Source organism: Aricia agestis, chromosome 17, assembly GCF_905147365.1.
Source record: "Aricia agestis chromosome 17, ilAriAges1.1, whole genome shotgun sequence".
NCBI classification, from domain to species: domain Eukaryota; kingdom Metazoa; phylum Arthropoda; class Insecta; order Lepidoptera; family Lycaenidae; genus Aricia; species Aricia agestis.
In genome coordinates this window covers 6,760,325-6,779,524 of record NC_056422.1, presented here as the reverse complement: position 1 = coordinate 6,779,524, position 19,200 = coordinate 6,760,325, and the positions used below count along the sequence as shown (strand labels likewise).

Below are 19,200 nucleotides of genomic sequence, written 5' to 3'. Positions count from 1 at the left end.
TTTCAACTAAATACAATAAATTATGTAGACTAATAAAAGGATTGTAATATACCTAGTATTGTTGATGAAGACTCATGTAAATTACAGTTTTAGTGCTTATCCATCACATAGGGGTTAATGTTTAAGACGGATCAAGTAACCTAAGCTTTATCTTTAAGCTGTCAGTATTACAAATTACATGCCTTATACAAAGCTTTAAATATCGCTCAGCAGTTTGTAATGTATATTTAATTAGCGTATCTGGTAATTATTATCTTAAGGTAAACCATCCCAGGAGATTAGAGAAATAGTCCATGCTAATATTGTACCTCTAAATATAAAAGTATTTCTGCTGCCTGCTTTATTTTATCAGGTTGAACATTTTGTTGAAATTTTGTAAGCATGCAATTAATTTGAGTTCTCTTAAGAGATACAATTATTTCTAAGATAACTGACGCTTTTATTGAGGAAAACTAGTTCATGCGTGATAAGCAAACTCTCGCGAAACTATGACAAAATCATTTCAATACATTTACAATAGAAACAAAATAGGATATGGGTGAAAAGCCTACAAAAACCTAAATCCTAAATTATATAATTGTTACCAGATCCCGCCCAACAAGCTGGAGACACTCACACTCAAGCTGTCAGTGATGGACACGGGGCGCGTGGGGCGCAGCAAGCAGCTTGTCGGCCACGTGATACTGCCGCTCAGCGAGCTGGACGGAGCCGCGGCGGACGAGGAGCCGCAGCTGTACAAGCTGGATATTGAGAAGGTGAGCACTTGAGGGATGTTGGGAGTTGAAGGTTGCATGGTGTATCGATACTGGATAGATATAATTGTGATTGGAAGAACCAAGTAAGTAACAGTTAAAAAATTGCCATGTCTTGCATAAATGAAGGCTTTAGGGCCGGAAAATGATATAAAAAACTATGGATTTCATGTGTATCCATATAAATTAGCCTGCTGACGAAGTAGATGAGCTACAAGGTTTGTAAAAATTATAAGGGAAAAAATGAGTACTTATTCTTATGTTATAAAATGTTAGTTATATGGTTCTTCAACTCATGTCTTCAATTATGATGACACATGATGATGTCTACAATGTAAAGGCAAATATAACTAGCCCAAATGCTTAAAATTAAATAAACATTTATACTTAATATTAATATCACGGAAATGTAATCCAAACTTGAGCGAGTTTGTCAAAAATGATACAGTAAAAATCAAACATTTTTGAGCACTCTTCTTCTAGCTTATATTATTAACGAAAGCATTAAATGCTATTTGACAAGGGATCTGGCACTAGCCACTAACAGGATGCTGCATGTTACATTTCATAAAAAGATTTGAAGTGTAAAATAAATTCGTCAAAAATATCGTAGAGCATCTACGAATTTCGTAGAGCTCTACGGATTCTGTCGTGTTATTTCGTAGCTGCTACGCTACGTAGAGCTTGCTACGACAAATTACGTAGCGTTGGTAGCGTTCTGTATGACATTTGTAAATCTGCGTGGGCGAATTTTAAGCAATGACATTTTAGTTTGCTTTTGAAATAAAATGCCCGAAACGTAATTTTCATACATCTATCGTTTTGATTTTGTTTTCTTTTATGCAGTTTTATGCACACAAAAATATAGCAATGACAATTAAAAATGCCCTATGCATTCATTGTGATCGGTATCGATCGGTACCAATGTCGTTTCCAGCTATACTTGACAATAACCTGAGTGACTTACGTATTACTAAAAACTACGAACTAAAGCCGATGACAAGAGTTTGTAATAAAAAACGATACTGGATGCTGTAGCGGTTTTGTTAAACCTTTTTTGACACAATTATTTAGCAATCGTATTTTGATGCCTTTTCCGGTATATTTCAAAAGCATTTTATTTCCTCTAAAAACAAAATAGCACAACGAAATGAATTGGAAACAAAACAAGGGAAAAAATAACGTGAACAAAATAACAATTATTTCAAACTAACGGCTACTGTGTTTGCGTTAGAATGATAGATTGCCGTATTGAATCTTTTAAAGGTACCGTTCCGATTAACGCGGAAAGCGACCGCGACTGACAAAAATTCAAATAAAATGCCACTATGACATAAGCTTTATATGTCATAAAGTTCAAAATTAAACCTGTACAGTTCGACAAGGCTTTATAATATGAACGTGGCGAGAAAAAGGACTTCTATTATTTTTGACAGTTCTCCTTTACCAGCAGCACCCATTGACATATTAATTTAAAGCCTTGGAGCACTATAGGTTTCATTTTCACGCCATCAACAAAACGGCAGCATTGGTCGCTAGTACAATATTATTAAAAAAATTAAACCTCTACTTTTCAGTTTATCGCGCGGGAACCGTACATTTTTTCGGGATAAAAAGTATCTTAGTTATGTCCTTTCCCGGGACTCATTAAAGTATCTCTATACCAAATTTCAACAAAATCGGTTCAGCGTTTTGGGCGTGAAGAGGTAACAGACAGACAGGCAGACAGGCGCACTTTCACATTTACAATATTAAGTATAATGAATGAATGAATGAATTATTATTTACTAGATGATGCCCGCAACTCCGTTGCTCCTAAACTCGTTTATCGCGCGGGGACCGTTCATTTTTTCAGAACAAAAAGTATCCTATGTCCTTTCCCAGGACCCAAAGTATCTCCATGCCAAATTTAAGCAAAATTGGTTCAGCTGTTTGGGCGTGAAGAGGTGACAGACAGAGAGGCAGACAGACGCACTTTCACATTTATAATATTAAGAGGAGTCCACACCGCCGTTTTTCCATACAAACGCTATCCCCTGTTTCCTCCCTGGATAATGCCGGTAGAGTTATGATTTTTTCCTGAATATCTATGACAACTATTAGCATGTCCCTATGTTTTTTTTTTCATAATTTTATTATTAAAAAAGATAAGAACGTCCAAAAACCCAAAAAAAGTGGCATGATTTTCCTCTGTGTTCAAACACCCAGAAAACAAAACTGGCTACAATAAAACAAAAAAAATAAAACATAGGAACACAGCTCGAGCCTTGCTTTAATTCCTAATGAAAAAAGTACTTAAATCGGTTAAGTTTTGGAGAAGGAATCAGCGGTCAGCGAATCGAAGATTTTCTGTTCTTTTATTAGAACTTTTGTTATGTTGTCTCTATCGCGCTCTGCGGTGGGAGACTAGAGATTGGTGAGACAGCAATACATTTTCAAATACCTATTTTCAATTTCTCATGCCCCTGGTGTATCCTCTTAAGCATATATATTATCATAAAGTGGCATTTTATTTGAATTTTTGTTAGTCGCGGTCGCTATCCGCAAAGATCGGAAAGTCACCTTTAGATATCCGAAATTTCCGTATTACTGCGTTGTTTATCATTCAAACGAAATCAAACGAATCGTTCGAAACTACAAATGATTGATTTTTGGTTACATAAAAACTGACCGTTAAAATTATTTTTTTTGTTTTGTAGTTAAGTTTCAATACATATTGCTTTTTGTTTGTTGATGAGTAAATTAATATTTATGAATATTTACATTTTCAGCCTCAACATAATTAATCAAAAGTTTTTTTTTAAAAAGTGCTACTCGTGTATTTACTATTATAAATTACTACTAGCTGTTGCCCGCGACTTCGTCCGCGTGGACTTTATAGTTGTTCCCGTACATCGATTGAGTCGTTTACGCGCAATTCAGAAAAGTATATTGTGTAGGAACCGCACATTTTTCCGGGACAAAAAAACATTCCTTGTCCCAGATTCAAATTTAAATTGATTAAATAGTTTAGGGGAGAATCATAAAAGTTTATTGTGCGGGAACTGTATATTTTCCGGGATAAAAAGTATCCCTTGTCCTTTCCCGCGACTGAAATTTAGTATTGCCATACCAAATTTCATCAAAATAGATTGAATAGTTTAGGCGATAACCATAAAAGTTCATTGTGAGGGAACCGTACATTTTCCGGGACAAAATTAGTATTCCTTGTACTTTCTCGAGACTCAAAGTATCTCCATACCAAATTCCATCAAAATAGATTGAATAGCTTACGCGCAAATCAAAAAAGTATATTGTGCAGTAAACAGTAATTTTTCCAGGACAAAATGTATCCTATGTTCTTTTTCGGGACTCAAAGTATCTTTATGCCAAATTTCAGCAAAATGGATCCAGCCGTTTACGCGTGATGTCGTGACCACGCGTAATAATATTACTTATAACGTTCCGCGCAGCTTCGCCCGCGTAAATTAGATATTTCACAGACAAATTAGTCCACAAAAAATAGCCTATGATCCTTCACGTGGTCTACTTCTTACCTGTGCCAAATAACAGAAAAATTGCTCCAGTAGTTCGTGAGATAAGCCCTTTCAAATAATTTGCCGCGTTTTTTTTTTTCACATTTTTCTCTATTTCTTCGCTCCTATTAGTCTTAGCGTGATAAAATATAGCCTTTAGCCTTTCTCGATAAATGGGCTATCTAACACTGAAAGATTTTTTTTAAATCGGACCAGTAGTTCCTGAGATTAGCGCGTTCGAATAAGCCCTTTCAAATAATTTTCCCCAATTTTTTTCACATTTTTCTCTATTTTTTCGCTCTCATTAGTCTTAGCATGAAAATATGTAGCTTATAGCCTTTCACAATAAATGGGCTATCTAATTTTGAAACAATTTTTCAAATCGGACCAGTAATTTCTGAGATTAGCGCGTTCAAATAAACCATTTCAAATAATTTCTGCCGTTTTTCCCACACTTTCCTCTATTTCTTCTCTCTTATTAGTTTTAGCGCAATAAAATATAACCTATAGCCTTCCTCGATAAATAGGCTATCTAACACTGAAAGAATTTTTCAAATCGGACCAGTAGTTCCTGAGATTAGCACGTTCAAACAAACAAACAAACTAACAACCTCTTCCGCTTTATAATATTAGTATAGATTGTAAAGCTTTTAAAAATTGTAGTAAAAAACCTACAAAAATGTGGCAACTAATAAACTCTCTAAGTCTGAACAAAACTAAAAACAGGACTGCACCAGCAAAACTTGAAACTCCAACGGACTCTTACACTGAAACTTCAGAAATATGTAATTGTTTTAATATTTTTTTTAGTAACATTGGATCAACTTTGGCCGAAAAAATCCCGCCAAATTACCACGACGTGAATATGTACAACCAGCTATATGAAAAAACTGATAATGCAGAAAATCAAGAATTGACTATTTTCGAGGCTGCGTCAATTCAAGAAATTAGTAAAATAATAGACAGCTTACAAACAAATACTGCTACAGGACTTGATGTAAGGCTCTTAAGTGTGTGAAAGAGGTGATCATAACTGAATTTACAAATTGCATAAATGACTGTCTCGCAAGGGGCCAATTTCCAGATTCACTAAAGGTGGCAAAAGTATCCCCAATCTTCAAGGCAGGCGAAAAGTCTGAACCTGAAAACTATCGCCCCATCTCAGTCCTTCCAGTATTATCAAAGGTATTAGAGAAAGTAATATACGTTAGGCTAACGAGATACTTAAATTTTCTCAATATCCTTTACTCAAAACAATATGGTTTCAGGAATAAATCTAATACTTTGTCAGCCTGTATCGACCTAATAACAAAACTTAAATGTTCTATTGATAAAAAACAACTGGCTCTTGGAATATTCATAGATCTACAAGAGGCTTTCGACACAATCAGCCATAAAATTCTTCTGCATAAATTAAAAAAGATTGGTATAAAAGGCACGGCTTACAAAATAATAGAATCATATTTAAAAAATAGAAAGCAGGCAGTTAAAATAGACGAAACATTGAGTAGTACTAATTCAGTATCTTGCGGAGTCCCACAAGGATCAATTCTCAGACCCCTACTTTTCTTAATATATATTAATAACATAAGAGACTTAAATCTAATGGCTGATACAACTCTATACGCAGATGACACCTGTCTCTTTTACTTTGGACGAAAACTGGACTCTCTAGTTTCACAAGCCCAGAAAGATTTGAATAAGCTTAATGAACGGGGCAAGTATAATTTGCTAATTATTAATGTCAAAAAAACTAATTATATTATTTTTTCGTCAAAAAATAAAAAACTAGGTAGTTTTACACCGTTAAAATTGACAAAGAAATGATAACAAAAGTAGAATCCGAGAAATATCTTGGCTTAACTCTCGATAATCATCTCACTTGGAAACCACACATAAATAAATTATGTAACAAACTGTCGTCGCTGATGGGTGTTCTTAAGAATAATACACACTGTTTCCCAATTAACATAAAATATCTAATATACAATTCACTCATCAAATCACACCTTACCTACTTAATTGAAGTATGGGGATCCACCACACTAGAAAATATTAAAAAACTACAAATGAAGCAAAATAAAATTATAAAAACTCTTTCTAATTATGATTACATGACACCTACTAAAACTATTTACAAAAGACTTAAACTAATGAGTGTAAAACAAATACATACATTCCACACCTGCCTACTAATAAGAAAAATATTAACCAAAGACATCCACTTACAAAATATCATCTTTACTAAGAAGTCGCAAATCCACACTCGCCACTTGAGAAATGTAAATAATATAAATCTATATACACCACGCTCCAACTATGGGATTAAAAATATTATGTTTGAAGGTGCCAAAATGTATAATAGCTTGCCTAAAGATATAAAAGAAATAAAATCACTGCCATTATTCAAAAAGAAACTTAAATTTTATGTACTAACTGATATTAATTAAATGAATGTAAAATAGTAATAAACTACAGTATTCTATGAATAATCCTATATTAAAAATAAAAAAATATATAATAAAATGTTTTTCCAGAGAATGTATGATGTATAATTCTGAAATAGTGATGAATGATAACTATAATGTTCGTTTTCCAGAAAATGTATGATGTATACACGGACGTAAAAAAAATATTTAATTTTGAAATAGTGATGAATGATAAAATATGTAATGTTTGTTTTCCAAAGAATGTATGATGTATAATTTTGAAATTAAACATTACATTTATCATCAATAAATGTAATGTTTTGTGAGAACATGTAAAAGACAAAAAATGTAAATGTCTATACTTAGGAAGTGTTTGCCAAATGTATCACTCAATTTATTTTTGTAACACGTGTTTCTCGCCGTGTATAATAATTTGTAAAATTATTTTGTGAGAAATAAAGTCTTAAACCGTAAGCCGTATTTTATAAATTAACTTGGCATGGCATTCTAAATAAAAACTTAAATATTTATAAATAGAATACCTTTCCTCTACACGTAGGGTACCTATTTCAACAAGTAAATACAAGGCTGTCTGTATTACAACTACCAGGGGAACATAGGGTGGATGTCCTAACATCCACCCTAGTAGTGTATAGTAATGTAGGTAATGTACAGCTACCTGCTACAGTATAATATATTATAGTGGTGTATTAGGTAAACCATCTCATATTATTATCATACTAGAGGGCGGAAAAATTATTTTCTCACCTCCGGGCGGAAAACGTCAACTTTCTTCCCTTACTTTTATCGCGCGGGAAGCTCACATTTTTACGCGATAAAAAGTATCCTTTGTCCTTTCCTGTGACTCAAAGTATATCTACCACAGCAAAACCTGTTCAGTGGTTTAGGCGTGAAGAGGTAGACAGACAGACTGATATTATACTTTCGAAATTATAATATTAAGTATGTTTGTATTCACCACCTGGATCACACGAACACAATATGAGCATAATTTAAATTTTAAATAAATATAGAGCATAGAGAGCAGCTCAAACTTGATTGTGTATTGCTCAAGTTGTATTTAAAGAACACGACTGAATAACCCTACTATAAATAATAATATTGTGATATTAACGTACATATTCCTAGAAAGCCTCAAGCCTGAAAATATAGTCAGCTATTTCGGGCGAAAAATTGGCCACGAATTGAGACTATTATCGGAATAGTATATTCAATTTTGTGACTCTGATATTCACAGTTATTCTGAATGTTACAAGAATATATTTTTCATAAATACAGCCTTAGGGATATTTTGTCCTGCCTCAAATGTACAATTTACATTGTAAATGAATACGTTTACATTGTAAATTGTACTTTGTACTTACGTTTGAGGACATTTTGTCTATAAACAGGTAGGCACTAGGTAGGCAGGAGAGTTTTTATATTTACAATTTTTAAAGCGTTATTAATATAATAATTGATTCTACAGGCTCAAAATTACCACTAGCTTATCTGACAAAAAACGTAATGTTTGTGTTTAATTTACTTTTTATACGTTAGTCATTTCAAATTATTTTCTTCCAGTGAACCAATTTCTTCTTTATCGAAAAGTAGCTTCAGTCTGCGGCTTCGCTCGCATGGAATTCTGGAATGACCATAATTTTAGGAAAAAAATATAACTTCTTACACCATTAAAATATATAATAGTAATAATAGCCATGTCATTCAGGAACACACCAGCTTTTATCGGTGTTAACATTTTTTCAATCAGACCACAAGTTTCAAAGATTACTCCTACAAATAAAAACAAACTTTACCTCTTTAATTTATTAGAGTAGGCTGTTAATATTATAACTAATATGAAACTTGCCTACAGGAACTCCAAGAACCTGTGTCGGACCTGGGCGAGATACTGGTGTCGCTGCTGTACAATGAAAACCTGAACCGGCTTACCGTCACCGTCATAGAAGCGAGAGGACTGAAGGTACGATCATAAAAATATAATGAGCTTTTATATTAAGTATAAGAAAAGCTTATTGATTTAAGTGAACACAAATTTTCATAAAATTTTAATTGCATAAATGAAAACTTGAGGACCGGGATTTTGTTTATAGCCTAAATATTATATATAGTAGAGGAGGGGAGGGTACTATTTTTGTAGTCGAGCATCATGGAGATCTAGTAGGTTTTGTACAGTAGGTAAGCTGATAAAAAAATAATACGAGCTTTTTTTTATATTAGCGGTGGGTTCAGAAACTGCAGCCATTTTAAAGTTTTGAAAAAGAAAATATTTTCAGAAAATTGCTTAATTAGGTAAATTATAAATATATTTTAGACAACAAGGACGAAATCATTTAGTTTAGAGCAAAATAAAATATCTGCGAAGCTTAGTTAAGTAAAATATGAAGCTTTATTTTTTATATTTTAAAATGTCCCTACAGCCTTAAATAACTTGGAATAAGAAGCTTCTTTGGGGTATAGTAAACATCCCCTATCTTAGTCTGACAGATCCGACGACATTTCAGTATTAAAAAAAAAATTACCCACCACGTGAGAAATCTGATTTCTATACCATGATAACTAGACACATGTCGGAAGCCTAAACAAGCTTAATCTGACACGCTGGAGCTACTCCCGAAATCCCCTCTTCCCCTCCCCAACTAATATATTTTAGCTAATTTATGACGTAGGTAAATTACAAGTTTTGCTCAAATTCTAAGGGAAAAAATCAAAAATTGCTTTTATGTTATAAAATTTCAAAAGATGACAGAGATTGAAAGAGGTTTTTTTTTTTGTTTTACACTCACCTGTCAATCTAAACAACTCCTGACAATCTCATTTTACTTTAATCAGATAGTGTGTATCAAACTCATCTTAAATTCTTAGACGAATTTGGTGCATCATGGTGCATATTTGACATTTCGTTACGTTACACCAAAAAAGTACGGCACATCAGTAGCAAATTACACACTGTGGTACTTAGGTACGTAAACGAAAACGATCTGTCTATTTGTCTCAGCGTAGTCGCTTAGGCGTCCGAGACAAATTGAGAGACGTGCCGTAACGCAATTCATCAGAGGTTATTGTAACAAATAGGTTACAGAAAGTCAGCCAATAAATCCACTGAGTCTCGCTGAGTTCAGACAGAATATCTTATAATTTAGGTCTTCGGAAAAAACTACTGATAAATCGAGAAGCTCAACTCGTCTTAAATTACACAGTCGTGATTCACAAGAGGTTTTATTATCGTGACAATTCCGACACTACAATAGTGCCTACTAAACTTTTAACTCCATTTCCAAGCCTGGCGGTCTAACTATCTTCATAAAACAACTTCAAGTGTGTCAATTTTACGATGCACTTTATTTCCTTACGGCTCATAAAATTCTCCAACGAATAAGTGTTGACAATAGGAAAAATTTTAAGCTATTGCAAAGTTTTTATTGCAGGCTTTGAGTGCGGCGACCGAATCAAGAAATTCCGTAACGAAAATAAACCTAACACGTCGTCGTCTAACGTCATTTCAGTTCGGTAAACTTCGGCACCGTGTTTGTGTGCATGCGACTAGACGTATGCGTGCTGCTAACCGCAACAGCTTTACCGTGGCAGTCCCCGAGTGACTGTATTTTTATAATGTTTCCCTGCTAATTTATCAAAAACTTTCAAACAGCTTGACCCTACGTCTACCAGACGTGAGGTTATCACTAGAGTGACTCAAGAGCGTGCGTGTCGTGGCGTGCGGGCTCGAAGGACCGCAGCCGTGGAGGTCACAGAGGAGGGCTCGGCGGACATCTCCGAATGCTTCCACTTCAGACTCCGAGCTGACGAGCTTCACACGACCAGCGTGACGATACAAGCGCTGCAACCGCACTCGTCGTACGCGAAAGGTAATTGTACGTATTTATTATTACGCTTGGCTAACCTTCGTCTGACAGACTCACTATAGAAGGCCAGCGTCACAGAATTTATAATAATTTATTAGAAATGGCTTTGCACAGCTGTGGCACATAATCTTACTAAAAGCTCGTAAGTGTTGCACCCACGCAATAAAATTATTAATAATCACAATAAACAAAAAAAATATTTTGATAATATTTCACAACACCTTTAAGCACAACATTCATTAATTATTAAGATATTGAAAGGATAAAATATTATGTTAAACTCTTTAGAGAATTTGAATGTGTTAATTGAAAACGATGCCATTTCTATTTAATTATTATAACGTCTGTGGTTAGACGACATGTCCGAGTGCTTCCAAGTCGGACTGCGGGCTGAAGACGACGACAGCACCAGTGTCACTATACAAAGACTGCATTCGCATACGTCGAACGCAAAAGGTACGTTAAATTTATTACGTTTCTAATAACGTACGTCTCTGGTGGACTACTACTACAAAAGACTGCTAACCAGTAGGTCGACTTAGAAGTCTTCTCGCAAATATTTATCTTTGACGCATAATATTATGACATATTATTTTCTCAGCTGCCGTTCATGCTTGCAGCGGTACCCGCACCGATTTGTCAGTTTATTTGTAGTCGGCCTACTGGTTCGTTCTATCTGCTACTACGTAACATTATGGTTTGAAAAAGTTTTTATAGGTTTGTCTCAATTTTTATGTATACTTACTGAAACTTCCAACCACCAAATCGTAAAAGATGTTTTATTCCATGCCAAATTACATTTACGCGTTGTATAGCCTAAAATAGGTCGCGTTTTATCCCGAAAAGCCTCCCGTGGGATAGACAATATATCACGGTAGCATCACAAAGTGACTTAACTTTTTACATTAGATATTATACGTATTTTCTCGAATTTTTTCCAAGCGATGAACTCACCTAATTTTTTAAAATTGCGTGAAGTTTAATTTGTGTTTCCTGATACAAATTAAACTTCAAGCAATTTTAATTTTAATGTTGTTTTCCGTTATTTCCGTTTTTATACAACCTCTTTATACCTTATGACTGAGTAATTATAATATTAGTACGGGAGCCCTAGAACATTTTTTTTATTACTATCAAGCAATTTTTTTGTAAGTAGCTTCATTTTGATAAGACGAACAACGAATCTGCGAAAAATCTTGAATGTGGTAGCTAACAGAAATAGAAAGGATTTCATACTTTGACTTGATGGTCCTAAAATATAATTTGTAGGACAATTTTAATAGTTATATAATTTAAGAGTAGATATTAAATTATATAACTATTAACCTATCAATATACAAAAAATCAGCTTGTTAGGGTTCCGTTCTATGGTTCAGTAGTCAACCAAATAAGAGTTTTTCTGCTGCTACAATATGTAACACAAGTTATTTTCTAGTTATTGTTTATTTTTTGTACAAACATATTTTTAATCAAGTAATAAAGGCAGTTTAGATAAAGATCAGCTTATAACATAAATGTATGATCTCCATCCAATCCCTTACAGACCCCTGTCACGTAGCATCCCAAACGATCTCATACCAAGATCTCATAAGGCAGGAGGTACTGAGGTAGTGAAATCTTTATGACCCTTACAGCGTGCACTCGCTATAAATTGTAAGGGAATTGTTTTAAAACAAATCCAATACATTGTTGTTAGTTGTTTACTGCTTCTGAGATTTTAAGAGTGGAGTATCTCTTTTGATTGGCTAACGTTAAAACAGTGACCAATCAACAAGACTGTTAAATAAATCTCATAGGAGTTTATCTATTTACTAGCGATTTTGATTGGTTAATGACCAATCAACAAGACTGTTGCATAAAACTCATAGGAGTTTTAGCGATTTTGATTGGCTAATATTAAAACATAACTCATAAGTCATAGCCGATCAACGACAATGTTGAATAGATAAACTCCAGACAAGAACCTCGAAAACTGAACATAAGTTAATTGTAAGTAAGTGATCTAGCATTGATTTGAAAGTTTGCTGTATAATGTCTCTATCCAACTCTTTAAAAAGTCGTAGAGAAGTATTAATAATATTATAGTTTTGAAATAGATTAGGAAAACTTTAGGAAGGTAATTTAGTCTTTATTTTCGTTTGTAACATAATGTAGGCATGGGTTGGTAATTCGGCTAAAACATGTTCTGTAAGAGGAAAAGCTGGAAAACACAATTTCTTTTGGTATCCTAATAAGCGACCGTTATCATTATGTGGGGATAAATTAAAATAAATGTTCTACCTCAACGTTTACTTGCACCGTTTTTCCCAAGAATTCACGATTACGAGTAAATGAGTCTTTCAGCTTTTTTGAGACACTTCGGGAATTATAAGACAGGGACTTGGCATTAATTGTAGTGACGTAAGCTGATTATAACTGGCAGTGTTTGAAAGGATAGCTAATGATTTAGAATTGAAAAGGTATTTTATGTATAAAATTTTATTTTACCTGAACGATTTTGTCGTCAACAAATAGGTTTTCAAGTATAATAAAGTTCCTTTGTTTAGAGAAAATTAGCTACGTCAAACAGGTTTAAATAGCTATTGTGGACGTGAAAAGTTGATGAAATAAATTTTTTATGTTAGTTCAAAAAATACGTTAATTTTTTTAAAGCAGCCCGATCCGGTTGGAATTCAGACTGAACGTGAACACAGGACAACTTGACTGCATATTTCGTGCACACACACGAATGCACAAAATGAATCCGGTCAGTTCGGCCTGCTGTTGTTCCACTGAATCAATCGGCCGGTACATAATGGCCTTAAAATTTTGAATTTTTAGAGCTCCATATGCGTTTGTTGTGTCTATATTTTATTTAACCGTGTTTCTTCTTGTCGCAGATCGTATCCTGGGCAAGTTCGTGTTAGGGTCGTACATGTTCACCCGTGGACGAGCGTTACAGCACTGGAACTCCGCGATAGCCAGCCCCATGGAACAAGTCAAGCAGTGGCATCCCCTTACCAACTAAAACGCTCACCAGCTCTCGTTTCTAAGGTTTCTGACGAGAGTATATCTATTCATTAGCATTAGTAATGGGCTAAACGCAACCAATCAGGGTTGTCGCAATTCTATTTGCCACTGTGTAGCATTCGGGTCTATCGCGTCAATATCGTGATACATGACAGCTATATCGTGACGTATGACAGCAGTTAAACACGATAGACCCTGGCTACATCGCGGCACCTGGTCGCAAATAGCATAATATTATCAAATCAAACACCCTCATTAGCAACGCCACACATTATTATAGACAACATATTCCTTTCAAAAACAACTGATACGCTCACTAATGCCGGTTTTCTAAGCTTTTTTAACAGGACTATAATTTATAGACTATTAGTAGCGCCTCGATGGGCTAGTGCTAAGTACTCAAAGTACTCACATACGGTTTTACTCGATCGAGCAATCATGTAGAGTAAAAAACGCACGTCTCGCAAGTCTCGCAATTCGTACACACGCCCGAGTAAAACTCGACGACTCGCGTCGATTAAGTTCGATGGAAAATAGATTTATTTAATTCCATCGAGCCGGTTCGGTGCGAGCCTTCGATGTGAGTTTTGCGGCCCACGCGACAATTTTTACTCGATTTGGAACAAAACTATCGAGTAATACAGATAGTGAGTACTGACCATAACGTTAAACCAACAAATCAACAACGCTAATGAAAAGATAAACTCCTGTAAAAACTTAGAAACTGGGTATTCTTGCGATCGACAGCTGAAACGCCAACATATTCCACTTGAGAACTGAATGACCTAAGTTCGCCAACCAAAAGTTATGATCACAAACTGAATGCGCCCGTATACTGGACCGTTTATGAACAGAATTAGCATAAAGAAGCAGATTATAGAATAAGTTCATCCATTCTATTCTATATTCAAAAGATACTGTTTTATTCTGGTTTAAAATTATTGTGTGATTTTTTAACATTCCAATCAACCGCTACCCGATAAGTTTTGCAAATGGGTAGGTAATCAATAGATCAAAGACAACATAAGCGCAAACTTATGTAAAATATTTTAATATATTTCAATCTTTTTGTTTCTTAATTGGGTCAATAGTAACAGTTCAATTATCGAAATATTTTTCTTTTTTCGTTGTTCAAAATATGTTCTACATTAATAGTAAAAAAAATATATGTTGAAATCGCAATACAAATATTTCTTTTTTATACAAAAGTATAAAATTGTTTCGTAACAAACCACATTAACGCATATATATCTGTCATTCCATAAAATAAAAACTTAGATAATGTTTAAAAAGTCTTGTTTGCCAAATTATTTTATGTGAAGAATTCGTTGTAATCATAGTACAATAATTTGCTCCTTTTAATTATTTTAGAACAATACTCCTATACTTAAATTTTGCATTCCAACACACTAAGTAGTAAGTCATATTTATACAGTGTGTAACAAAAATAAGTGATAATACTTTAGGGTGTGTACGTGTTCCTTGTAAAGACTTCACTGTGAAAGTAGCAGCGCTGAAAGACGAACAGTTTTTGCACTTTTGTATGGGCAAGGGTCACGAGTTTCCCCATACAAAAGTGAAAAAAAATTTTGGTCTTTCAGCGCTGCTACTTTCATAGTGAACTCTCTACAAGGTATACGTACACACCCTAAAGTATTATCACTTATTTTTGTTACACCCTGTATACTGATGTAATTTTTTTTTACTTTATAATGTACCATCGAAGAAATTGATTCCTAGGCAGTGACAGACCAATTTCATTTGGTCGGATCATGTCTATTCAATGTTAATGGTGAGCTATCGGCTGGGTTTGACGTAACGCGACCAAACTACGTAGGTCCCCCATCGGCCTGGGAATAAATTCTCTGATAGTACATCATAATTATAGTACTATGACTATGACTGACATATGTTTGTGGATTGTAACAGTTATTTGATAAGATATGACTGAGATTTCATAATTGTATTTTAAGTGATTGCACTAAATTTGTATATAAATTTTCATTTTAACATAATGGCAGAGCACTTTAAACATATTAAACACGTATATAACACCAAGATTCACCATGAACAATACACAATATAATAAGTATATAAATTTTATAATTGCATAGTTATTAAATTATTCTGCCAGCACAAAATAACTAAAGGTTAACGTTTGTTGCTAATGATAAATATTTTATGCATTTTATTTACTTATTAATTTTTATTAAGTGTAATATTTTCTTGTGTTGTTATCTTGTAAATATTTAAATTATACCCTTTTGGAAGCGACAGTTTTATTGAAACTAGTATGTATCATATCAATATTTACTAGCTGTTTGACCGAGCTTTGCTCGGTATTCGATAAAACACGATAAAATGACATTTTCTAGAAATGATTCCTAGCTAGATCGATTTATCGCCCCCGAAACCCCTTATATACTAAATTTCATGAAAATCGTTGGAGCCGATTCCGAGATTCCAATTATATTATATATATACAAGAATTGCTCGTTTAAAGATATAAGATAAAATAGTTAAAGGTATAAAAATGGCCTAGCTACGTACCTTTTTATTAAGTATTCAGTTTTCATTCACCTGCACCAAATTTACTTAAAGCTATCGTCGCTTGAAATATGCTATTTTTATTTTATCTCAGTGAAAATGAAATAGATTATTATTTGAAAGAAAATTTTCTTTATTTAAATGTATATTTTCATTTGAAATTATAATGGAAACACTTTATAACTTTGACAAAGTGCAAATAAGTTTTGGACAAATTGTATTATGCTCATTTTTAGTCAAAGTTCTTTGATATTTTAACTAATATTATATTACTCACTAACGATATCACGCTTGGGAAACTGATCTATTAATTATAGATTTATTTTGATACTGTTAAGTAATAATATATTTTGATGACATTTTACAATATTTTTTTTAAATTGAATTCTAATATTATATTATTTTTTTAAATACCTATGACCTATGTACTTAAAACGTCCAGTTTCGAATGTAACTTAACTTTTTACTGCTATTAGATATTGTATTATTTTCCTATACCAAGATAATAATATATGTTATAAACTGTTATACTTAAATATATTATGTTAAAATATAACCTATCAAAAATCAAAAGTACGGTATCTTATGACTAACCATATCAAATTTGACCAATTCTGAATTCCAAACTGCACCATATTTTATGCAACAAATTTTATGCACCTCTAAAACTCAGCGTATTTAATCAATATCCTTTAACATATTTTATATACAGATCAAGGAATATAAAGATACAACGCCCGCTTTCATTCGTTTATCACGCGGAAAAGGTATATTTTTCCGGAACAAAAACTATCGTTACTCAAAGTATCATTGAATAATGAGTATGGTATTGACCAAATTTTATCAAAACTGGCTCAGCCGCTTATAATACAAGATATTAGTGTAAACACCATTATCCTTGAAACCATCAAATGAGCTCGTCGAAATGATCAACTTTTTCTATAAGAACAATGCTGGGAACTCAAAAAAATCCGTCTTCATACCCATACAAATTGCCAATCCGGGCCTCCATATGGGTATGAAGACGGCATTTTTTTTTCCGTATACGTTTAGTTGACGTTTAGAGGTAACAGACAGACACACTTTCGCATTTTATAACTAGTAATTACCTTATCCACGCAAAATTAACCCTCCCGATCAGGTTTCGTATTGATTATCCAATTCCCCTGCAGGCTAAGAATAACCCGCACAAATCAAGGGCCAAAGGTGCCCTCGGTGTCAAATTTGATCGCCCTTTATGGGTCATCAGATAGAGCCTCGGGGAATACCCCGGAAACAACAAGTAACAACTAATTTTAATATTGTTGGAAGAAATATTATGATATTGACTTTAGTTTCATGGCAATTTGTAAATTGATAGTTGACTTTTAAGAGGAGTCCACACCGCCCTTTTTTCCATACACACGTTGTCCCCTGTTTCCTCCCTGGATAATGCTAGTAGAGTTACATTTTTTTTTCCTGAATATCTACGGCCACTAATACAATGTCCCTATGTTTCCTTTTTTTTTTCATAATTTAATTATTAAATAAGATATGAACGTTCAAAAACCCAAAAAAATGGCCAGATTTTCCGCTGTGTTCAAACAACCAGAAAACAGATTTGGCTAGATTATACAAAAAAAACTAAAACATAGGAACACAGCTCAGGCCTTTCTTTAATATTTAATGAAAAAATTACTCAAATCGGTTAAGTTTTGGAGAAGGAAACAGGGGACAACGAATCGTTGATTTTCTGCAACTGTCTCTATCGCGTTCTGCGGTATAGGCTTGAGGTAAGGGAGACAGCTATAGATATTACACGTAATTTTTTGTCATTTCTCTAGCTCCTGGTGTATCCTCTTAAGCTATTGTATAGCTTTTATCAATAAATTCCGTAATGAAAAAAACCTAACACCCTCCACTCCGACCGCCGTTGCCAGACTTCGGCACGGTGCTTGTGCGCGTACGACTAGAAGTATGCGAATTATAATTTCATAAATTGTTAAAAAATGTTATGCGATAGCTTTACGGCGGCAGTCCCCGAGTGCCACACTTATGATTCTTTTTGGTGGGGTAGCCGCTAGAGCGTTTATTTTGTTCACTTTCCGAAAACGACAACTTAAATTCGGTCATATAAAATGTTTATTTTGCAACAAGATATTGAGTTTCTTAACAAATTAAGACAGACAGAGTCTTCTATTCTTGTATTTTAATGGCGTCTTTAACTCTTTGATCTGTATTACATTTTGATAGAAATACCATTTTATAAGAAAGATTACCTAGTCCATTGTATTTTTCCTAAATCAATATACTTAAATCATTTTCAATATACTAATTGTGAAGAGACAGATATAATATTAATCAATATTTAATATTGTATTATTAATAGATACTATTGTAATCGTACGAAATATATTATGTAGAAATATTTTCGATATTGTGCAAATGAAACCCAAAATAAATGATGTAACGCCAAATTGGTGAAAATCTTTGTTTCATTTTACCCTATTATGCATTGCCTGCAATCACGTAAAGGTGATTTACTTACATATGTTTCGTGAGTGGATGAAGTGATTCGGTTAGATTTTATAATATTTTATTTACTCATTTTTTCCTTTCAAGTACAAACCCTGTAACTTCATCATCTAGCTAATACATGCTATATATATGGCTATATATAAAACTCACTTTTTTATTTTAAATAATTTCTGGTCCTAATACGGCAATTTTAAGTGTTACTTACCATCTTCTTCCACGTATGTCTTCAATTATTATGATTAATTATTATAACTCTGCCTTCAATGTTTTAAGCCCATTGATTTACTACTTTGATGGTCAGTAGGCCTATTACGAAACCGTTTTGAGACTCAAATAATCGGAAGAGAATGCCGATGCCGCGTCCTGCTCTAATAACGTAATTTCTCATTCCGCGGCATTCTCGTACGATTGTTTGACACCCGGTTTCTGAAAGGCTGATCAACACTAAAATTAACTAATCGCCTGTTAAATCTCTTGTCAAGTAACAATTGGGTTGCTAGAAGCACGGTTAGTTAGTTTAATTTGATCAGCGCGTCAGTTGACGGTA

At 33.8% G+C, this 19,200-nt stretch overlaps 1 protein-coding gene across 1 annotated transcript in view; it reads left to right on the top strand.

Moving 5' to 3' along the window:
- Nucleotides 1-13,615, top strand: part of LOC121735659 (synaptotagmin-15-like) — a 60,538-nt gene extending 46,923 nt beyond the window's left edge. Inside the window, exons 9-12 of the mRNA XM_042126560.1 lie at nucleotides 588-755; nucleotides 8,573-8,680; nucleotides 10,367-10,583; nucleotides 13,460-13,615. Coding sequence (XP_041982494.1) covers nucleotides 588-755; nucleotides 8,573-8,680; nucleotides 10,367-10,583; nucleotides 13,460-13,587 — 621 coding nt within the window. The 3' untranslated portion in view covers nucleotides 13,588-13,615. The remainder of the gene's footprint in view (nucleotides 1-587; nucleotides 756-8,572; nucleotides 8,681-10,366; nucleotides 10,584-13,459) is intronic.
- The last annotated feature ends 5,585 nt before the right edge of the window (nucleotides 13,616-19,200 follow it).